The sequence below is a fragment of the Lutra lutra genome, chromosome 4 (assembly GCF_902655055.1).
Source record: "Lutra lutra chromosome 4, mLutLut1.2, whole genome shotgun sequence".
Classification (NCBI taxonomy): Eukaryota; Metazoa; Chordata; class Mammalia; order Carnivora; family Mustelidae; genus Lutra; species Lutra lutra.
Genome location: NC_062281.1, coordinates 109,229,726 through 109,246,006, shown reverse-complemented (window position 1 = coordinate 109,246,006; position 16,281 = coordinate 109,229,726). Strand labels below are relative to the sequence as shown.

Here is a 16,281-nt window from a genome sequence, read left to right as displayed (position 1 = left end):
GAACAGTATATGTTGGTCAGTTAAATGCTCTGTTGCATAGCTCAAGCATTTTTGCACATAGGGATTATAACAGTAGCAAAACTTCAGTTGTAATAATTATGCCTTTCTTCACTAATGGAGGTTAATGTTTTATCTTTCAGCCTGTTTCAGAACAATTTATTTGGTGAAGGAATCACTCTGTGCCTGTGCCAATGTCATTCTTTTAAATGAAGTGCCAGGAAACTAAGTGTAATTGCATGCATTTGGGGGAACTGTCCACATTTGGAAAAGAACTGGCTGGACCATTAGTAGCATTTTATTCAGAGTGGAAATATATTTTTTTTAATCCAAAGGACATAAGAAAGGAAAGATCTGATCAAGTGGCATATTTTCCAAATAATCTATCATTGAGGATTACTTTCCCCTTTTTAAGTCTAAGTAGTACACTTCCTTGAATATTGTATAAAATATAAACTAATTTATAATATAAAACTTCAGAAATTCTAGCTTATAAACAATTTTGTTTCTGGATTTCTCCCTTTCTAAATAACAAAAGATCATACTTACCATGGGACCAGGAGGCCCATCTTGGCCCGCAGCTCCAGGGAGACCTTGTTCTCCCTATAGAAAATAAAAATAATTGTTTTTTTAACTAACAAAAGCATAGATTTTTTTAAATTTCAGTTTTGGAAATCCAAAAAGAGAGAAAGCAAAAACATCACTTATGCTTCCCATCACATGCAGAACATCTACAAATGTTACGAGCAATTTTGAGTCTTTTTACATTGTGTATGTCTATACAGATGTATGTATAGATACTGTACATCTTTGAATTCTTAGGGTTCAGTTTCTATTCTGCCTTTCTGTGTTGGAATTTCACCTTGTGCTTATTAAATAAATGACATATTTAAGTATATGAAAAGTATCTGGCTTTAATTCCTGCATAATATTTACTGAATTCCCATAAAACAGCCACACAATACCTTATGAAATGATGCTGACATGCACATTTTCATTCGTAACATTTTTGGGGGGAAATAAAATATTTTCAAAATGGCATCTTTTAGCAGACATGCTCACCACTGGGCCAGGGATGCCCCGAAGACCCTCTGGACCGGGTTTTCCAGCAGGTCCCTGAGGGCCAACTGGGCCAGTTTTTCCAGGAGGACCTTCCGCACCTGCTTCTCCCTGTTAGAAAATAAAATGTGTGAACATGTTGATAATGAGAAAAGATATTTTTTATGTTATTAAAAGTACTGAAATAGATGTTGTTCAATGTGTCCATAAGATGTTCAAACATATATTTTACCTTAGCACCTTTTTCACCTTGTCTTCCCTCTGCACCTGCAGCTCCGGGAGGACCCTATAAACAGAAAATTGCACTTAAAACACATAATGCATATAAAACTAACATAACTGAAGACTTATTCACAAATATTCCAGTTTAAACTGTAACAGAGTCTAATAAATTGTGGCTGTCTACAGCTATTTAGTTTAAAACACAAGGAGAAAAGTCAAAACCCTTTTATATAAAAACTTGCAGTTAGAATATTAAAAATAAATGATTAACAGATAATCACATCATATCAATGTAAAGAAACAGTAATTTTTTTAGGAAAATTTTTAAGTCACCCTTACTGTGTTAAATACTCAGGTACCATTTTTTTATGTTGTATAATTTAAAATTAGTTGCATGTATTAGATTTCCCTTCCATCCTTAAATGTGTTTTAAGATTGGCTCCTTTCTCAATCTTAGAACATCATATGTTATGTATTCTTATAGGATCATGTTCAGACTAGGGCAGTGCACTTTTAAAATCTTGACTGTCGGCAGAAATTTTATTTTCGTTTTCCAGAACTATGCAATTCACATAAATGGGTGACATAAAAATACTTATCACTTTTTAAAATCTAGTATTAGAGCAAGAGCAGAAGAAAAAAAATCTTCACACTCCATATGTCATCCAACAGCTTAAGAGAATATTCTGGTGTTTGCCTGACTTCTGCATAGCTGCATAGATTGCTATGGAGAGATGCTAAATACTAATCTGTTTAAAGCTATTTGTAATATTACTCCTCGACTATATATGCATCTTTGTAAGAAAGCTGTCAAATCCAACTTTCTATAGTTCTTTTTTTGTTAGCTTTGTGACTTTTAACAATTTATTAGTATTCCTGAATTTCCGTTCTTTCATCCATAAAATATTACCAATAAAAATCCTCTTGCTTGGGGCACCTGGGTGGCTCAGTTGGTTAAGCCGCTGCCTTCAACTCAGGTCAAGATCCCAGGGTCCTGGGATCGAGCCCCCCGGCATCAGGCTCTCTGCTCAGTGGGGAGCCTGTTTCTCCCTCTCTCTCTGTCTGCCTCTACTTGTGATTTCTGTCAAATAAATAAATAAAATCCTTTAAAAAAAATCCTCTTGCTACAGAATTGTTGTTTAATTTAAATGAGATAACACATGTAAAAGTATTTTTCAAGCTTTCCAGTGTAGCGGTATCAAATACAGATACGGAAATCGGGTGCTTAAGAGCATAAAGCCTGGACCCAGACTGTCTGGCCTCAAATCCTGGCTCTGCCACTAATTAGTTCTGTGATCTTTAGAAAGTTATATACCATGTCAGAGCTTCAGTTTACTTCTCTGCAAAAGGCACGAATAATAAGAACTATTTCCCAGAGTCATCATAAGAACTCAGAGAGCTGAGAAATGTAAACGGCGTATAACAGCACCTGGGACATAAAAACACACTGAGCAAACATTGGCTATTGTTACTTTTGTTACTAAGATTATTAATTTTTTTAATAAAGTATTTTACCTATATTTTTCACCATGTTGGCAACCTGAGACTCAGATCAAACAAAATAGACTCTCAAAATACATTTGTAGACACCATGTCAACAAATTACTTTTTCCATACATGCTGATTATAATACCTGAAAAATATAAATTCCATGTTTGAAACTACTTGTTTTAATTGGAAAATTGTGAGTTGGCTAAAAAATAGATTTACCATGATCCTGTAATATAAAATTATATTTTGAAATCTGATATTCATATTTCCTTCTTACATTTACATGGTCATTTGTGAAATACAAAGCATATTTCTAAATCTTATAATAAAATGAGAAAAGAATCATTTATAATACGAACATAACATTCAAGGTATCAAAGAAATCATCAAGTTTTCAAACTAAATAGGAGATGTTATAATTATCATTATATCTAAATTTTGTTTCTATTAATTACATTGCCTCCTCACACCATTTCTTAGTAACTTCCAAATCAACAAAAGCCAGACACTTGGGTTAACAGCCCAATAAAAACACAATACAATGCTTTTGACCTCTAGAACTACCCCCAATACATTTGCAATAATTTATTCTAAGACACATAAAATTTACAATTTTAGTATAAAATATTTCATGTCCACTAATCAACTGAATTTTTACCATTACTTAACAAGCATTAAGATTCAATCTAATTTTGAAATTTTCTGCACAAATTCAAACATATGTACAGTCTGAAAGAGAAACTCTATGATCTCTAAGAAATTACATTTCATTTTCCCCCAGACTCTCCTGTTTTCTATCTATTTACTTCAATTTTTGCAATGAATTGTACTCAAAATCAGCAACCGAGATTGAGGTTGGAGGTTGGGGAGAAGAGTGGAGATGGTGTTAATTGGTGAAAATAAGGTTAGGTAGAAGGATGACTTTCTCTCTTCCAGAAGCCATATTAATATGCTAATGGTGAGCACATGCTAGCCTTTCAAATGGTCTTTTAAATCCACGATTGAAATGAGTATCAGGCACTTCATCAAAATCAGAGTATTCTGTGAATTCATTTATCTCAGAAAGAATCAATGAATACAACATTGGTCATTATTTTCTCAATATCGTCACTGTAACGCCATACGTGATCAGGCACATATTATGCCTCAGTCCAAAGAAGAAATGTACAAATTCTGAAACAGTCTCTTGAAGCAGTATTATGTTAACAATAATATATTCTTAAAACTTAAGTTCTTCTAGGGTTGCCTGGGTGGCTCAGTCATTAATCATCTGCCTTCAGCTCAGGTCATGATCCCAGGGTCCTGGAATCCAGCCCCACATCGGGCTCCCTGCTCAGCAGGAAACTGCTTCTCTCTCTCCCACTCCCCCTGTTTGTGTTCCTTCTCTATCTGTGTCTCTCTCTTTCAAATAAATTAATTAAATTAAAAAAAAACCCCTAAGTGCTTCTTTTTAATTTCATGTTATTTTTGCAAGAGGATTTCTGCATGTAAGCAAGCATCAGCTTCAAGTAACTCCTAGTGTTAAAATGTTGTCATAAATTATTTTGGTGTGATATTTAAAATATTACCATATGCAAACCTAAACAACCATAACAACTGTGATTTTGGAAATAGAAATTATTTTCCTTATTCTATGAAGGTTTTTCCTTAAACTAGTGGCATCCAGGTATGCAGTCTTCTCAAAGGATCTCATTTACACACATCAACATTATATAAGATTTATAAATATCTAGATCTTTAAAAAAGCAAGTCATCAGCTCTCTAAAAATGTAACAAAAATATTGCTTTTACTGCAAGAGAGAAAAGAAAATCTGAGTCTGAAGAGCTTAGAGAATCTAAACACAAGTGAACTACAACACAAACACAAAATTGCGATTCAAATAGTTTCTCCATCCCAAAGAATTTCTTCACTCTTTGAACGAATGCCTGATATCTGTCATGGTGGAAATCCATATTAAATGGATTTTCTCTGTTCTTTATCTCATTTTTCCCATTTTCATTTATTTCTTTCTCTCTCTCTTTTTTTTTTTTTTAAAGATTTTATTTATTTGTCAGAGAGAGAGAGAGAGCACAACCAGGGGAAGTGGCAGGCAGAGGGAGAAGCAGTCTCCCCACCAAGCAAGGAGCCTGATTCGGGACTTGGATGCAGGAGTCGATCTCAGGATCCTGGGATCATGCCCTGAGCTGAAGGCAGGTATACTGACAGATCGATCCAGACATCCCTGTTTCTTATATTTGTTTTTCCAGATGGCGCAGATTCTTTGTTAAGAAAGACAGGGATAAAAACAGATAAACACACTTTTTCTAGAATAGAAAAAAATTAATAATGCGTAAAGACAAATTCTCATCTTAGTCATTTATTTCTCATGTATTTGCATAAACAGATGGTCAAGGACTTAATCTAGCAAACTACTGGCTGTAATTTCATAAACTAATGACTGTTCTTGTTGGAAAATGCCTCCTAGAACATGAGACAATAAAACAGACTCCAGTTAATTTTCTACCAGTAAACACTGTTACACGGGATTTTTTCACCATGAGAAATATACTTTATATAAAATACACAGCTTAAGCCTCTCCCCACTAGTCACATTTTATAATATTAATCTATAATTTATCTGTTCTTCCATTCATGTAAAAAATATTTAAATTGTCGTTATGTGACAGAAATGTGCTGTGTGTGGGTAATACACAAAAAACAAAAACAGAAAAACCCCTGCAAAATCCTAAAGAGTTCATGAAGTTTAGTTATGAAGATAGACATCAAAATTAACAAAGATAGTACATTACAAAATACGCTAAGATGAAGCAGGTGTATAAAGTAGGCACAATGTTCTAGTTTGACAGTAGGGAAGGCTTTCCTAAGAATCTAATCTTTGATCTGAATCTTTGTGTGGGTAAATATGGGAGGGAAGTTTCCTTCTAACACTTTATCTTTTGACCATCCACATTCATGCATAAAAGCATAGGGATGGAAAGAATATATAATAAGAATATATGCACATATATAATAAGAATATATATACTTTATACAGGGTGTATGTGTGTGTATACACAAATTATATATATATGTATATATATATATATATCTTTCTCTGTATTTCTACCAATTAATAATTCAATTATTTTAATTTTTTATTGTGAACTTTCCTATGGCAATATGAGCTAGAGTCTTTAAAATTCCATTTAAGGGACGCCTGGGTGGCTCAGTGGGTTAAAGCCTCTGCCTTCGGCTCAGGTCATGATCCCAGGATCCTGGGATCGAGCCCCGCATCAGGATCTCTGCTCAGCAGGGAGTCTGCATCCCCCCCCCCCACTCTCTGCCTGCCTCTCTGCCTGCTTGTGATCTCTGTCTGTCAAATAAAGAAATAAAATCTTTAAAAAAAATAAAATTCCATTTAACAGGTAAATTTTGTGCATTTTGTAATGTTTGAATTATTTTAGTGACCTCTTGGAGTTTTTTCAATAAAAGAGCATGGAACTAACTCTTGGTTTCAAATAGCTATAATGATAGTTTGAGATTAAAATTCCATGGTTTATTGACACAAACTGTACAATCTTCCAGTGCCTTAAGGAAATGTACATTTATTCTCCCGTATTACAAATACATGACAGAATGTACATGTACTACAAATGACAACTTAATTTTCCTACTTGTTCAATAACAGTTAGAATCTTGTTTCTCAGTATCACTGCCACTTGCAACACTCTGATCAATATTCTATTAGGAAGGTTTATTATCATTTACTCCTCCATCTAGAAAGTTTTAATGGCATTCAGACTGCAGGCAAAAATAGGCAAGAGATCTCAAAAATCATGTTACACTTTGTAATTACTTTCTAAGAATAACAGCCCAATGGTTGTTTTGTAATACATTTTTTTTCTACCACGACCATGCTTTGGGGCTGCCAAGAACAACAATAACAACAATAAAAGCAAAACAAAATAATAAGCATCTTATCTAGGATGTTGTTAGAATATAAGAAGGGGGAAGGAGGAAGGCAAAAAAACCATTTGGTCAGTGAAGAGAAAATCATATTCAGAGAAGATGTTTAATATAGACTAAATTCATTTCTGGCAAAGACAAATGTTTGTAAATATTGACTCGAATTCATATTGCTGAGGGACAAAATTAAAATCTGTTAGTACAATATGTAAATGAGGATGTGTAGTATGAAAATCTTCCTAAAACAAAGCTACCATTAGAAAACAACAGTGATCCCTGGTCTCTGTGCCCTTGCATTAATTACCGAAAGGGGGATGAACCTAAGAAATGTATTTTGTTTGCAGAGAAGTCAGAAAATAGACTAAAGGTGATGCAGGGAACAATGTATGTTGATATAAATGCTAGAAGAAGCAGGTCAACAGACATGGTTTTATTATGAAAATAGTACAATCATAAGAAAAAGACAGTTCAAGTGAATCTCCTAGGATCTACTGGAGGCAGTATTTTTAACAAGATCTCTTTATTTCCATTTTCCTGTCATCTTTTGTTAAAATCCGACCATGTTCCCAAATCAGAGAAGCTTGATAAGGTAAAGCAAGCTAACAGTACCTGCGGACTGATTCCTGAGCTCTCTCTGTTGATACCTGCATTCAGGTTTTTACCATGTTTTTAGCTAGTACTAGGCTTTGGCATTCCATCTCCCTCTACTGCCCCAAGAGTTGAAGTTCAGGGTTCCATCCATCTTTTGTAACAGCCTCCGTTTGTACGGAGGGGAGACCTTAGCACAGAGAAGCAGGAAACTACTTCTCATTGTGACAGATTAAATCTGTTGAAGTGTATTCTATTTTAATAAGGATTTTGACAAATGTAAAAAATTACCCTGTTCTCCATGACTTACATCTTTCAGCAGCATTGTAATATGCTGCCTACAGCTTAAGAATACTATGTAAGTTTATATACACGGTCGATAATGAGTGGGTGTTTTAAATAAAGAATTTTTAAAACTTACTCTTTTTCCAGGAGGACCTGGTGGGCCAGCCTCACCAGATGGGCCAGGAGGACCCTATAAAATGTGAAAAATACCTTTTAAACAATTAAGCATCATTTTACGGCTCACAACATTTTTCTACATTTGGACTGAAACCAAACTTCTTTCTTCATCTCCCCACATCTACCTTCCCTGGATAATCTCATCTCTGCTTCAGGTACCTAGGCTTTCTCTTGATATCTATTATTAGAGCTAGTAAATTCAGATGGAAAACTTTTCTACAGCTGGAAGAAAGGGAATCAAACTCCTTCTTCAAATCGTTCCTTTAAAAAGCCCTAACTTCTATCTGACAAACATTCAGTAGACATACTAATGAAGAGAACCGTATGATTAATAACTTTACTCATATTACATACATTTACAAAACCATAAAACTGTTACCTCTCAATTTCTTCTTGTGCGGAACTAGCATTTCTATGCCAAGGAGTACTTCGCACATCAGAACAGGTAAGTCCTATCTACACAGAAGAAGCCTACAAATACCCAGTAGAGACAGCTCTAGAGACACAGTTGTGTTAGGGGTGAGATTTGCTTGGTTCTTACTTAACTTAGTGCTTTCCTTTACCTCTCTCTAAATTACTGTAAGTGGCCAAAGCCCCTACTGAGCCATTCTCAAATTAAAAAAAAAATAGTAATAGTCCAATACAATGTTGAATTCATTTAGATTAGTAATTGCAATACAATCATGCTAAGGATAGGCAGATAACATAGCTGTCTTCATTTCAGGCTTATTTGTGTTTTTAAAATAACTTTTTATTTAATACAAATAGATAGCTGTATTTGACATAGTATGACAAAATCATTGCTATGGTATTACCACATTTTTTATTATGAAGGATACTTACATTTCTTAAATCACATCAAGTAAGAAACTCCATTTAAGTTTGACTTTGAACTGAAATTCACATACAATTGATAATCCTTTCGGAAAAATGTGTACCCACATAGCTATGCTTTTGAAAGGCTAATTGTTTTTTTAAAATGTCTTGAGACTATGTAAAGATCTAATAAAAATAGTGTGCTTACTTACCGGTTGACCAGGATCTCCATCTTCACCCTTGTCACCACCAACGCCATCTTGACCCTATCACAGGCAATAGAAAGTGATCCCAGATATTTCTCACTGTGAGTTCACTTTTATTAAAACAAAAGGTATGATATAATCTCTGACTCCTTGAGATAAATCATTACGAAATGGACAAATAGAAATATTACTAAAATCTTTCAGTTATATTTTAAGGATTGTGGTATCTCTCACTCTTTCGATAAAGATTTGTGAAACTGCCACCACATTAAATTTAAAATACATTATGCTGTTAATATAAGAAAAGAAAGAGGATGTAATTAGCACACAAGGCCAGTGCATCCTTGCACCATGAACAAATACGGCACACTTTGAGACAGGATTTACAGCATAGGAGAAACTGCAATAATAGCAATGCTGCTATTCAGATAGTTTGTACAACCCAGCAAAGTCTGGAAAACTAACGCAAATGAAGAAAATAATCATGCTACAGAGGTCTAATTGCCTTCAGGTATAAGGATTTAATTATAGTAGCTGTGACTGTGGTTTACATTTTCTTTTCCTTTCTGTTTTTGGGGGATCTACTGAAGTAATCAAGAACTTTCTTTAATTATTCATAATAGAGACACTGGAACCACCATATCAAAATAATTCCTTTCTTTTCCCATAATACTTACTGCAGGGCCAGGTTCCCCAGGAGGACCAGGATCTCCAGGAAAACCAACAGGACCCTAGTATGATGTTTTTAAAAGAAAGAAGATAAAAATATTTTTTATAAAGTCATGATATTCCGATGTTTAAGAGCTAAGTCATGGCAAAACCATATGCAAATATTTCCCTTCTTCCACTAGAAAAATTTTTAAAAATAAATTTAATGGACAATGCTAATGGATATATGAAATGACGAAGAGTCAGCTTCACTAGATATGGGCCAGAGTTTCATGGTTTCTAACCTTTCTATAAAAGCTCCTACGTGGCTTTGACATAGATGCCACTGTAAGGGGGACCAAGCTCACTTACCGGGTTACCCTTCGGGCCATCGTCACCTGGTGGTCCCTTAGCACCAGGAGGTCCAGCAGCACCAGGTGGGCCAGCTTCTCCTTTCTCTCCTCTTTCTCCTTTGGGGCCCTACAACCAAGTCAGAAAAAGAATAATTATCTTATAAGCTTTAAAACAGAATTTCTTAGCCTCATCATATTGGATCAGGCAACTCTGCTGTGGGGACGGAGGAGGGGCCACCCTGTGCTTTGCAAGACGTTTAACAGCATCCCTGGTCTCCACTAATTTGATCCCAGTGTGTGACATCAAGAGTGACATTCCACCATGTGTGATGTCCAAGAATGTCTCCAGACATTGCCAAATGTGTCCGGGGACCAAATTCACTCCAGGTTTGAACCAGTCTACATTAGAATGAATACTATTCTAATACAATTCATCCATGTTTCTTTGATGTAGCACAGTTTGTTTCTTTTGTGAACGGTCCACCAAAAATGTATAAACAGCTTATAGTTTTAATGTTCTAACTTATGTCTAACAAATGTCCTCTTTTTTTCAATTTCCATGTAAGTCAAAACATGCAATTTTTTTGTTTATTAAACAAAAAGGTTCTGCATTTGTGTTTATTTTTAATGGAAAAGGAAAAGCAAATAACTGAATTACAGCTAGGAGTTAAGTTACATGTTTAATATGTTAACACCCTACATTGATAATAAGCTAGCACTTACGCCTGTGCCTGCTTCCCCAGGAGGCCCTGGGTTCCCTGCTTCTCCAGGTTCACCCTATAAAGAGGAAAGCAAATGAACTTCAAAACATAAAAATGACAAACACAACAACAACACAGAAATGATAATTTCATATTGTAAAACTGCCTTCTATGATGACCATGACATTTTAAACTAGACCTTATATTGGTTAAAAGGCAGTAGAATACTTTATTAAAAGGAAGGAGTTTATCGTATTACTGACCTCAGTATTTCAGTGAGGAGGCACAACTGGGTAGACTGAATGCTACAATGCTTATCAGTTTGTTAACAGAGCATTAACCTCAAGCTACCACCAAGCCATACAAAACAGACACCTGCATGTTTCCTAACAAATTTTGTATTTGTGTTGTATCAGTATTCATATTATAACTTAGTTTGATTAATGAACTTTCATTTCTTATTAAAATACTAGTTCATTTTACCTTTATAATAGCAACTAAGCAAATCATGTGGTAGTATTTTGATAATCCTATAAAATTTATTTAGTAGAAATCTAAGAACATAGAAAAATACTGTATTGTAAGATAGATAAAGATACTTAGACACTAATTAAAATTACTCCTTTTGAGGATATGCGTATTATAAATTCATTAGCTTCTTTGTTCTTCCTGTATAACTCTGGATGGCTATTTTCTAGTTCAGCAGACAATAAATAAACCTCCTAGACTAGTAGGTTTTAGTTATGAAAGTCTGTTACTGATGTAACAGACTTGACCTTACTGAGAAAAGCATAGTACTTTTTCAAGTACTCATCCAAGTGAAATAATACAGTATATTCATGTGCCATGTTTCTACACAAAATCAGTGGAATTAGAAATTCTGAAGTGGAAATTGTTTTAAATATTTTTAAAAATGGCAGGTCTGAATTCCCTTTAATTTTTAACTCTATTATTCCCAATAATACTGCTATAAACCCATTGCTCATAAATTGGTTTGAAGTGCATTATATTAAATATAAACATAACTCCAGGGGATAGGTTATTCAGTGTACCTAATTTCTGATTCTTTGAGAATATGCACATATTTTGACTTCTTGAATTATCTGAATAATGATGGAAGATATCACGTATTTTGTAGGAATTTATTAGTAGTAGTATTGTGTGTAAATTATTTTCTCTCTCAAGATGAGTAGCAAATACTACCTGTTATTTTAGATAAACCTTACAAATAAAATATTACATTTACATTATTTACAAAGCAACAAATCAGCCATCTATCTCAATTGATGGAGTAATATATAATATTTTTATGACCTATTATTCATATCTCTGAAATAAGACTAAAGCACTTTGCTATTCAAATCAACTATAAAATGTCCAATTTAAATGTTTTTATTTAAATATACACAATATACTGCATGATCTCACTTATATGTGGAATTTAAAATAGCCCAACTCATATAAGCAGATGACAGAATGCTGGTCACCAGGGGCTGAGGTGTGGGGGACATGGGGAAATGTTCATCTTAGGTTGCACAATTTCAGAGAGAAAAGATTAATAAGATCTGAAGATCTAATATACAGCAATGTGAATATAGTTAACAATACTGTATTCTCTTAAGACTCAAAGTTAGCCGTGTTACCAGATAGCCTTTAAACAAATGAAAACAATATGGAAGAAGAGCTTCCCAAACTCCAAACCTCTGGCATCTATGTTTATCTTCAAGAATAACACAAGAAGAAACCACAGCAGTAACTGAAGTACTTAAACTTGTTCCTACTGAACCCGCAAGCTTTAGGAAGCCATCAGATAAGCTGAAAAGGCTTTTAAACTTAGAATTTATATATTAAGAATTATTTCAGAATTTTCTAGGTGGACAAAACTAAAACTAGAGACTAGTTCTCACAACTATCTAGTCAACATTACAACCAAAAGGGGATGACACCAAGGGAAGAAAGAGGGAAGTTGAGAGTCTGTCTTCATGTGTCTCCTACAGTTTTGCCGTCAGAGACCCGTTATCTCTACTGCTATTCTTCCTATGACAACTGTACTCAATGAAAAATGTTCTTTAAATTCCACCCCAACTCACTTGCACATTTTCAACACAAAACATTAAATTTAAAAATATAAACAAAAAGTCAGTAAAAAATTCTTGACTTTATGCAGTAAGAATTAGATAATTTTAAAATGCTTCTAATTTAGTAAGGAAGAAACTCTTTACATGGTTGACCATATAGAATTAATAATAATAAAAATGGCAGAATGTGTTCAGCAGATATACACATCAAAATACTATATTCTAATCCTCCCACATTTCTTTTTTCTGAGGGTTAAATCTTCTACTTAAAATAAATTAAATGCAATATATGATATGTCAACAATCTTTGAGACTAAACAACAGAATCATTCTTATATCATTTAATTAATAACTAAAAAACCTATATTTTTTCACTATATAATATTTTATGGTACGAAATTTAATTCTTATCCCTCAAAACTGGCAAATAACTTATTTTTTTTTAAGATTTTATTTATTTATTTGACAGAGAGAAATCACAAGTAGGCAGAGAGGCAGGCAGAGAGAGAGGAGGAAGCAGGCTCCCTGCTGATCAGAGAGCCCAATGTGGGGCTCGATTCCAGGACTCTGGGATCATGACCTGAGCCGAAGGCAGCGGCTTAACCCACTGAGCCACCCAGGCGCCCCATAACTTATTTTTTTAAATAAAGCAAATACCAATGTTAATTTTCTTAAAAATTCTATTAAGAAATGAGCATGAAGGCATAAATAAGAATTTAGAGAATCATTTTGACATTTTCACCAAAAAAAGATGTTTTAAGTGAAATCACTTTCATGAGAAAACAAAGCTATTCTGAGCCCAGATATTATGGCACATGGCAAGTATTTTGAAAAGTGCCAAAGATGGGTCATATTATTAGTAATGAAAATGTAACTCCAAATATGACAAAATGAAAGATTAATTCTTTTGTAATTTGAAGGATTCCTTTTTCCTGTTTAAGTCAGTTACATCAACCAATCTCTTCTTTTTCAGGAATGAGTGTTATTAGAGACACTTAGTCTAGTCAGACATACATGGGAATAGGTCCTGATTTAGTTTCTAATGACAAAACTTTGATGAAATTATTGAAATTCTTTAAACTTCAGTTGTTTCAGCTTAAAAATGTGGATAATAATAATACCATCATCAGAGGTGACTGTGTTGATTAAAGGAAATAACCTATGTCTACTACTCATCACAATACATAGCAATAAAAAACATAGTATCTCAAAATCATATTACCACTAATTATTTAACTACTAAAATAGATGGGCTGCAATTCATATAACTATATGTAAAATACTTAGAAAGACAGAACTGTTAGAAGCACTTAAAGTATCAGCCAATATCATCAAAGTCCTCAATTCTTGAGTGTCAAACTGGTACATCACTACATTCCTCACCTTTTAAAAAAAATTTATTTATTTGTTTATTTATTTATTTATTTATTTATTTGAGAGAGGGATAGAGAGAGCGGAAACAAGCAGTGCGGAGGGACAGAGTGGGGGAGAGTGAGAGCTTGAGAGAGGCAGACTCCCTGCTGGGCAGGTACCACACCCCCCGCCAACGGATTGAACAGAGCTGGATCCAGACCCTGAGATCATGATCTGAGCTAAAGGCAGATGCTTAACCTACTGAGCCACCCAGGTACCCCCATTCTTCACCTTTTCTCCAACACCACCAACTGAACCAATGGATCCTGGGGGTCCTTGTGGTCCCTGCAATGTAGGAAAAGGAATATATAGTTATCCTTATTCTTACAATAAAAATAACAAATTCATAAATATGTATCTAGTAGTTCTCAAAGAAGGAGGAATATAGGCAAGAATATTCCAAGTCATTGAGGGATGGGACAAAATGATGCCTTTTATTGGGCTGCCAGATTTACTGGACAGCAAATAATTTAATTATATTAAATTGATTTTCAAATTCACCAGAACTTTGAAGATATGACAGAAGATTTTCCAACTCTAGTCATGCTAGTTGATACTCGGAACATAATTTCAATCTCTTTGCCCATCAAATAGGCCAGAATAAAGGATAATTTTATAGATTTTTGGAGTACATCAAAGTATGACTCTGGTTAAGAATTATGTAATCTATGCAAAAACAGTATGAACCATCTCTTAGCCTTTATATTAATTAAGGGGAATTACAACTCAAAAACTCTTAGTACATCTGCTCCTAGTCTATTTTACCCAGTTCTGGCCTGACCAAATTAAAAGCAGGCATAACAGAAAAACAACCAAAAATAAGAATAAAATACTTTTTCATTGTGAAAAGGTGAAATCAGAAGAGAGATAAGATCAAATTTTATACATCTGTTAATGGTAACAGTAAAATAAATATGGCATTGCATTTCAAAACCTGTAATATTGGAACAGTGGGTCAATTACTAAGCATGGAGGAGACTGTCTTTGTGTAATTGAGAGGAAACATCTTACATGGTAAAAGGTGCACATATTATCATGCACATAATTCTCTAACATAACATATCAAATGTGAACTTTGAACTTCTTTAATATTTGTGGTGACCAGTTCCCAATAAAACCTGTTTATTTCCCTATGAAATGAAATGTAGTGAGTAGATTATTTTTGAGCTCTTGTCCATTTACACATTTAACAATAGTGCAATCATACCCATTGTGTTTTAGATACCATCTGCCATTACATGATACTGACACTTAAATAACTTCACAATGATTAACATATATTTCACAGTTCTTACATCAGCGCCATTGGGACCTTGAGGGCCTCTTGGGCCTGGAGGACCAGGTGGACCCTGTAAGAGATGAATATTAAGGTTTATGAGGCCCAAACACAACTGCATTTCTGGTATTTTCATTTTGAGATCAAGAAAACTAAAAGAAGTTTCGTGCTATAAAATCATAATCAGTGCTTTGATTTTGGATACAACATCATGTTAGCAAATGATTCTCTATACATAGCTATGGAGAAATTAGGACTGCAGGCAAACAATTTGATTAAAAATTAGAAAATTAGGCTATTACTACTGTCTAGTACAATGAATTCATAATACAACAGAAATGTTATACTAGAATATGCAAGAATGTTAGATTAAAAAAGGAACACAAAGTCGGAATAAGAAATGGTGCTTGAGTAGATTTAGAATTTATTAATTCTATAAAAGTATTTTTTATCTTTATATTCTTTTTGTGTGTGTGTCAACTTTTATGTTCTACATGATAGAATTGAAATAAGATTAACTATTTAGTTGTCTTCCTAAAACAAATGTTCTTCTCCCTGGTTGTGCATTAAAATTACCTCCAGGTACTTTTTATAAAATACTGATGGTCAGAACACATTACCTCAAGGTTGTGATTAAATTAGTCTATAGTGAATACCAGGGCATTAGAATTATTTCTAAAGGTCACAGCTTGTTCTAATGTCATTGCTAAAAACTTCCTTAATATTAGCTATTACTAATTTGTCAGAGAGAAATGTATTAATAACTCAAGGAACCTTAGCAATCATATCTAGAAAGGAGCTCTCAGTGTACCTGATGCTGCTTAGAGAATTAGTCAGTTCTTTGAGTCAGCATTATTTATTATGTTCCCTGCTTTTTAGTTTAATGTGATAAAAAGAATGATTCCTTATTTGAAGAAAGCAAAATCTAAAATGCAAGTGCAAAAATATCAAAATATATATTCTGAAGGAAATAAGAATTGGGGGCAATGTTTATTGAAAGGAAGGAACGATTAGGAAATATATTC

At 34.0% G+C, this 16,281-nt stretch overlaps 1 protein-coding gene across 3 annotated transcripts in view; it reads right to left on the bottom strand.

The window, feature by feature from the left end:
- The window catches only part of COL11A1 (collagen type XI alpha 1 chain), a 208,297-nt gene that overhangs the window by 20,887 nt on the left and 171,129 nt on the right, over nucleotides 1–16,281 (bottom strand). For all 3 annotated transcript variants that reach the window (XM_047727896.1, XM_047727894.1, XM_047727895.1), the window contains 10 exons: nucleotides 15,276–15,329; nucleotides 14,212–14,265; nucleotides 10,512–10,565; nucleotides 9,808–9,915; nucleotides 9,465–9,518; nucleotides 8,794–8,847; nucleotides 7,725–7,778; nucleotides 1,289–1,342; nucleotides 1,060–1,167; nucleotides 547–600 (listed from right to left, as the gene is read on the bottom strand). In XM_047727896.1, coding sequence (XP_047583852.1) covers nucleotides 547–600; nucleotides 1,060–1,167; nucleotides 1,289–1,342; nucleotides 7,725–7,778; nucleotides 8,794–8,847; nucleotides 9,465–9,518; nucleotides 9,808–9,915; nucleotides 10,512–10,565; nucleotides 14,212–14,265; nucleotides 15,276–15,329 — 648 coding nt within the window. The remainder of the gene's footprint in view (nucleotides 1–546; nucleotides 601–1,059; nucleotides 1,168–1,288; nucleotides 1,343–7,724; nucleotides 7,779–8,793; nucleotides 8,848–9,464; nucleotides 9,519–9,807; nucleotides 9,916–10,511; nucleotides 10,566–14,211; nucleotides 14,266–15,275; nucleotides 15,330–16,281) is intronic.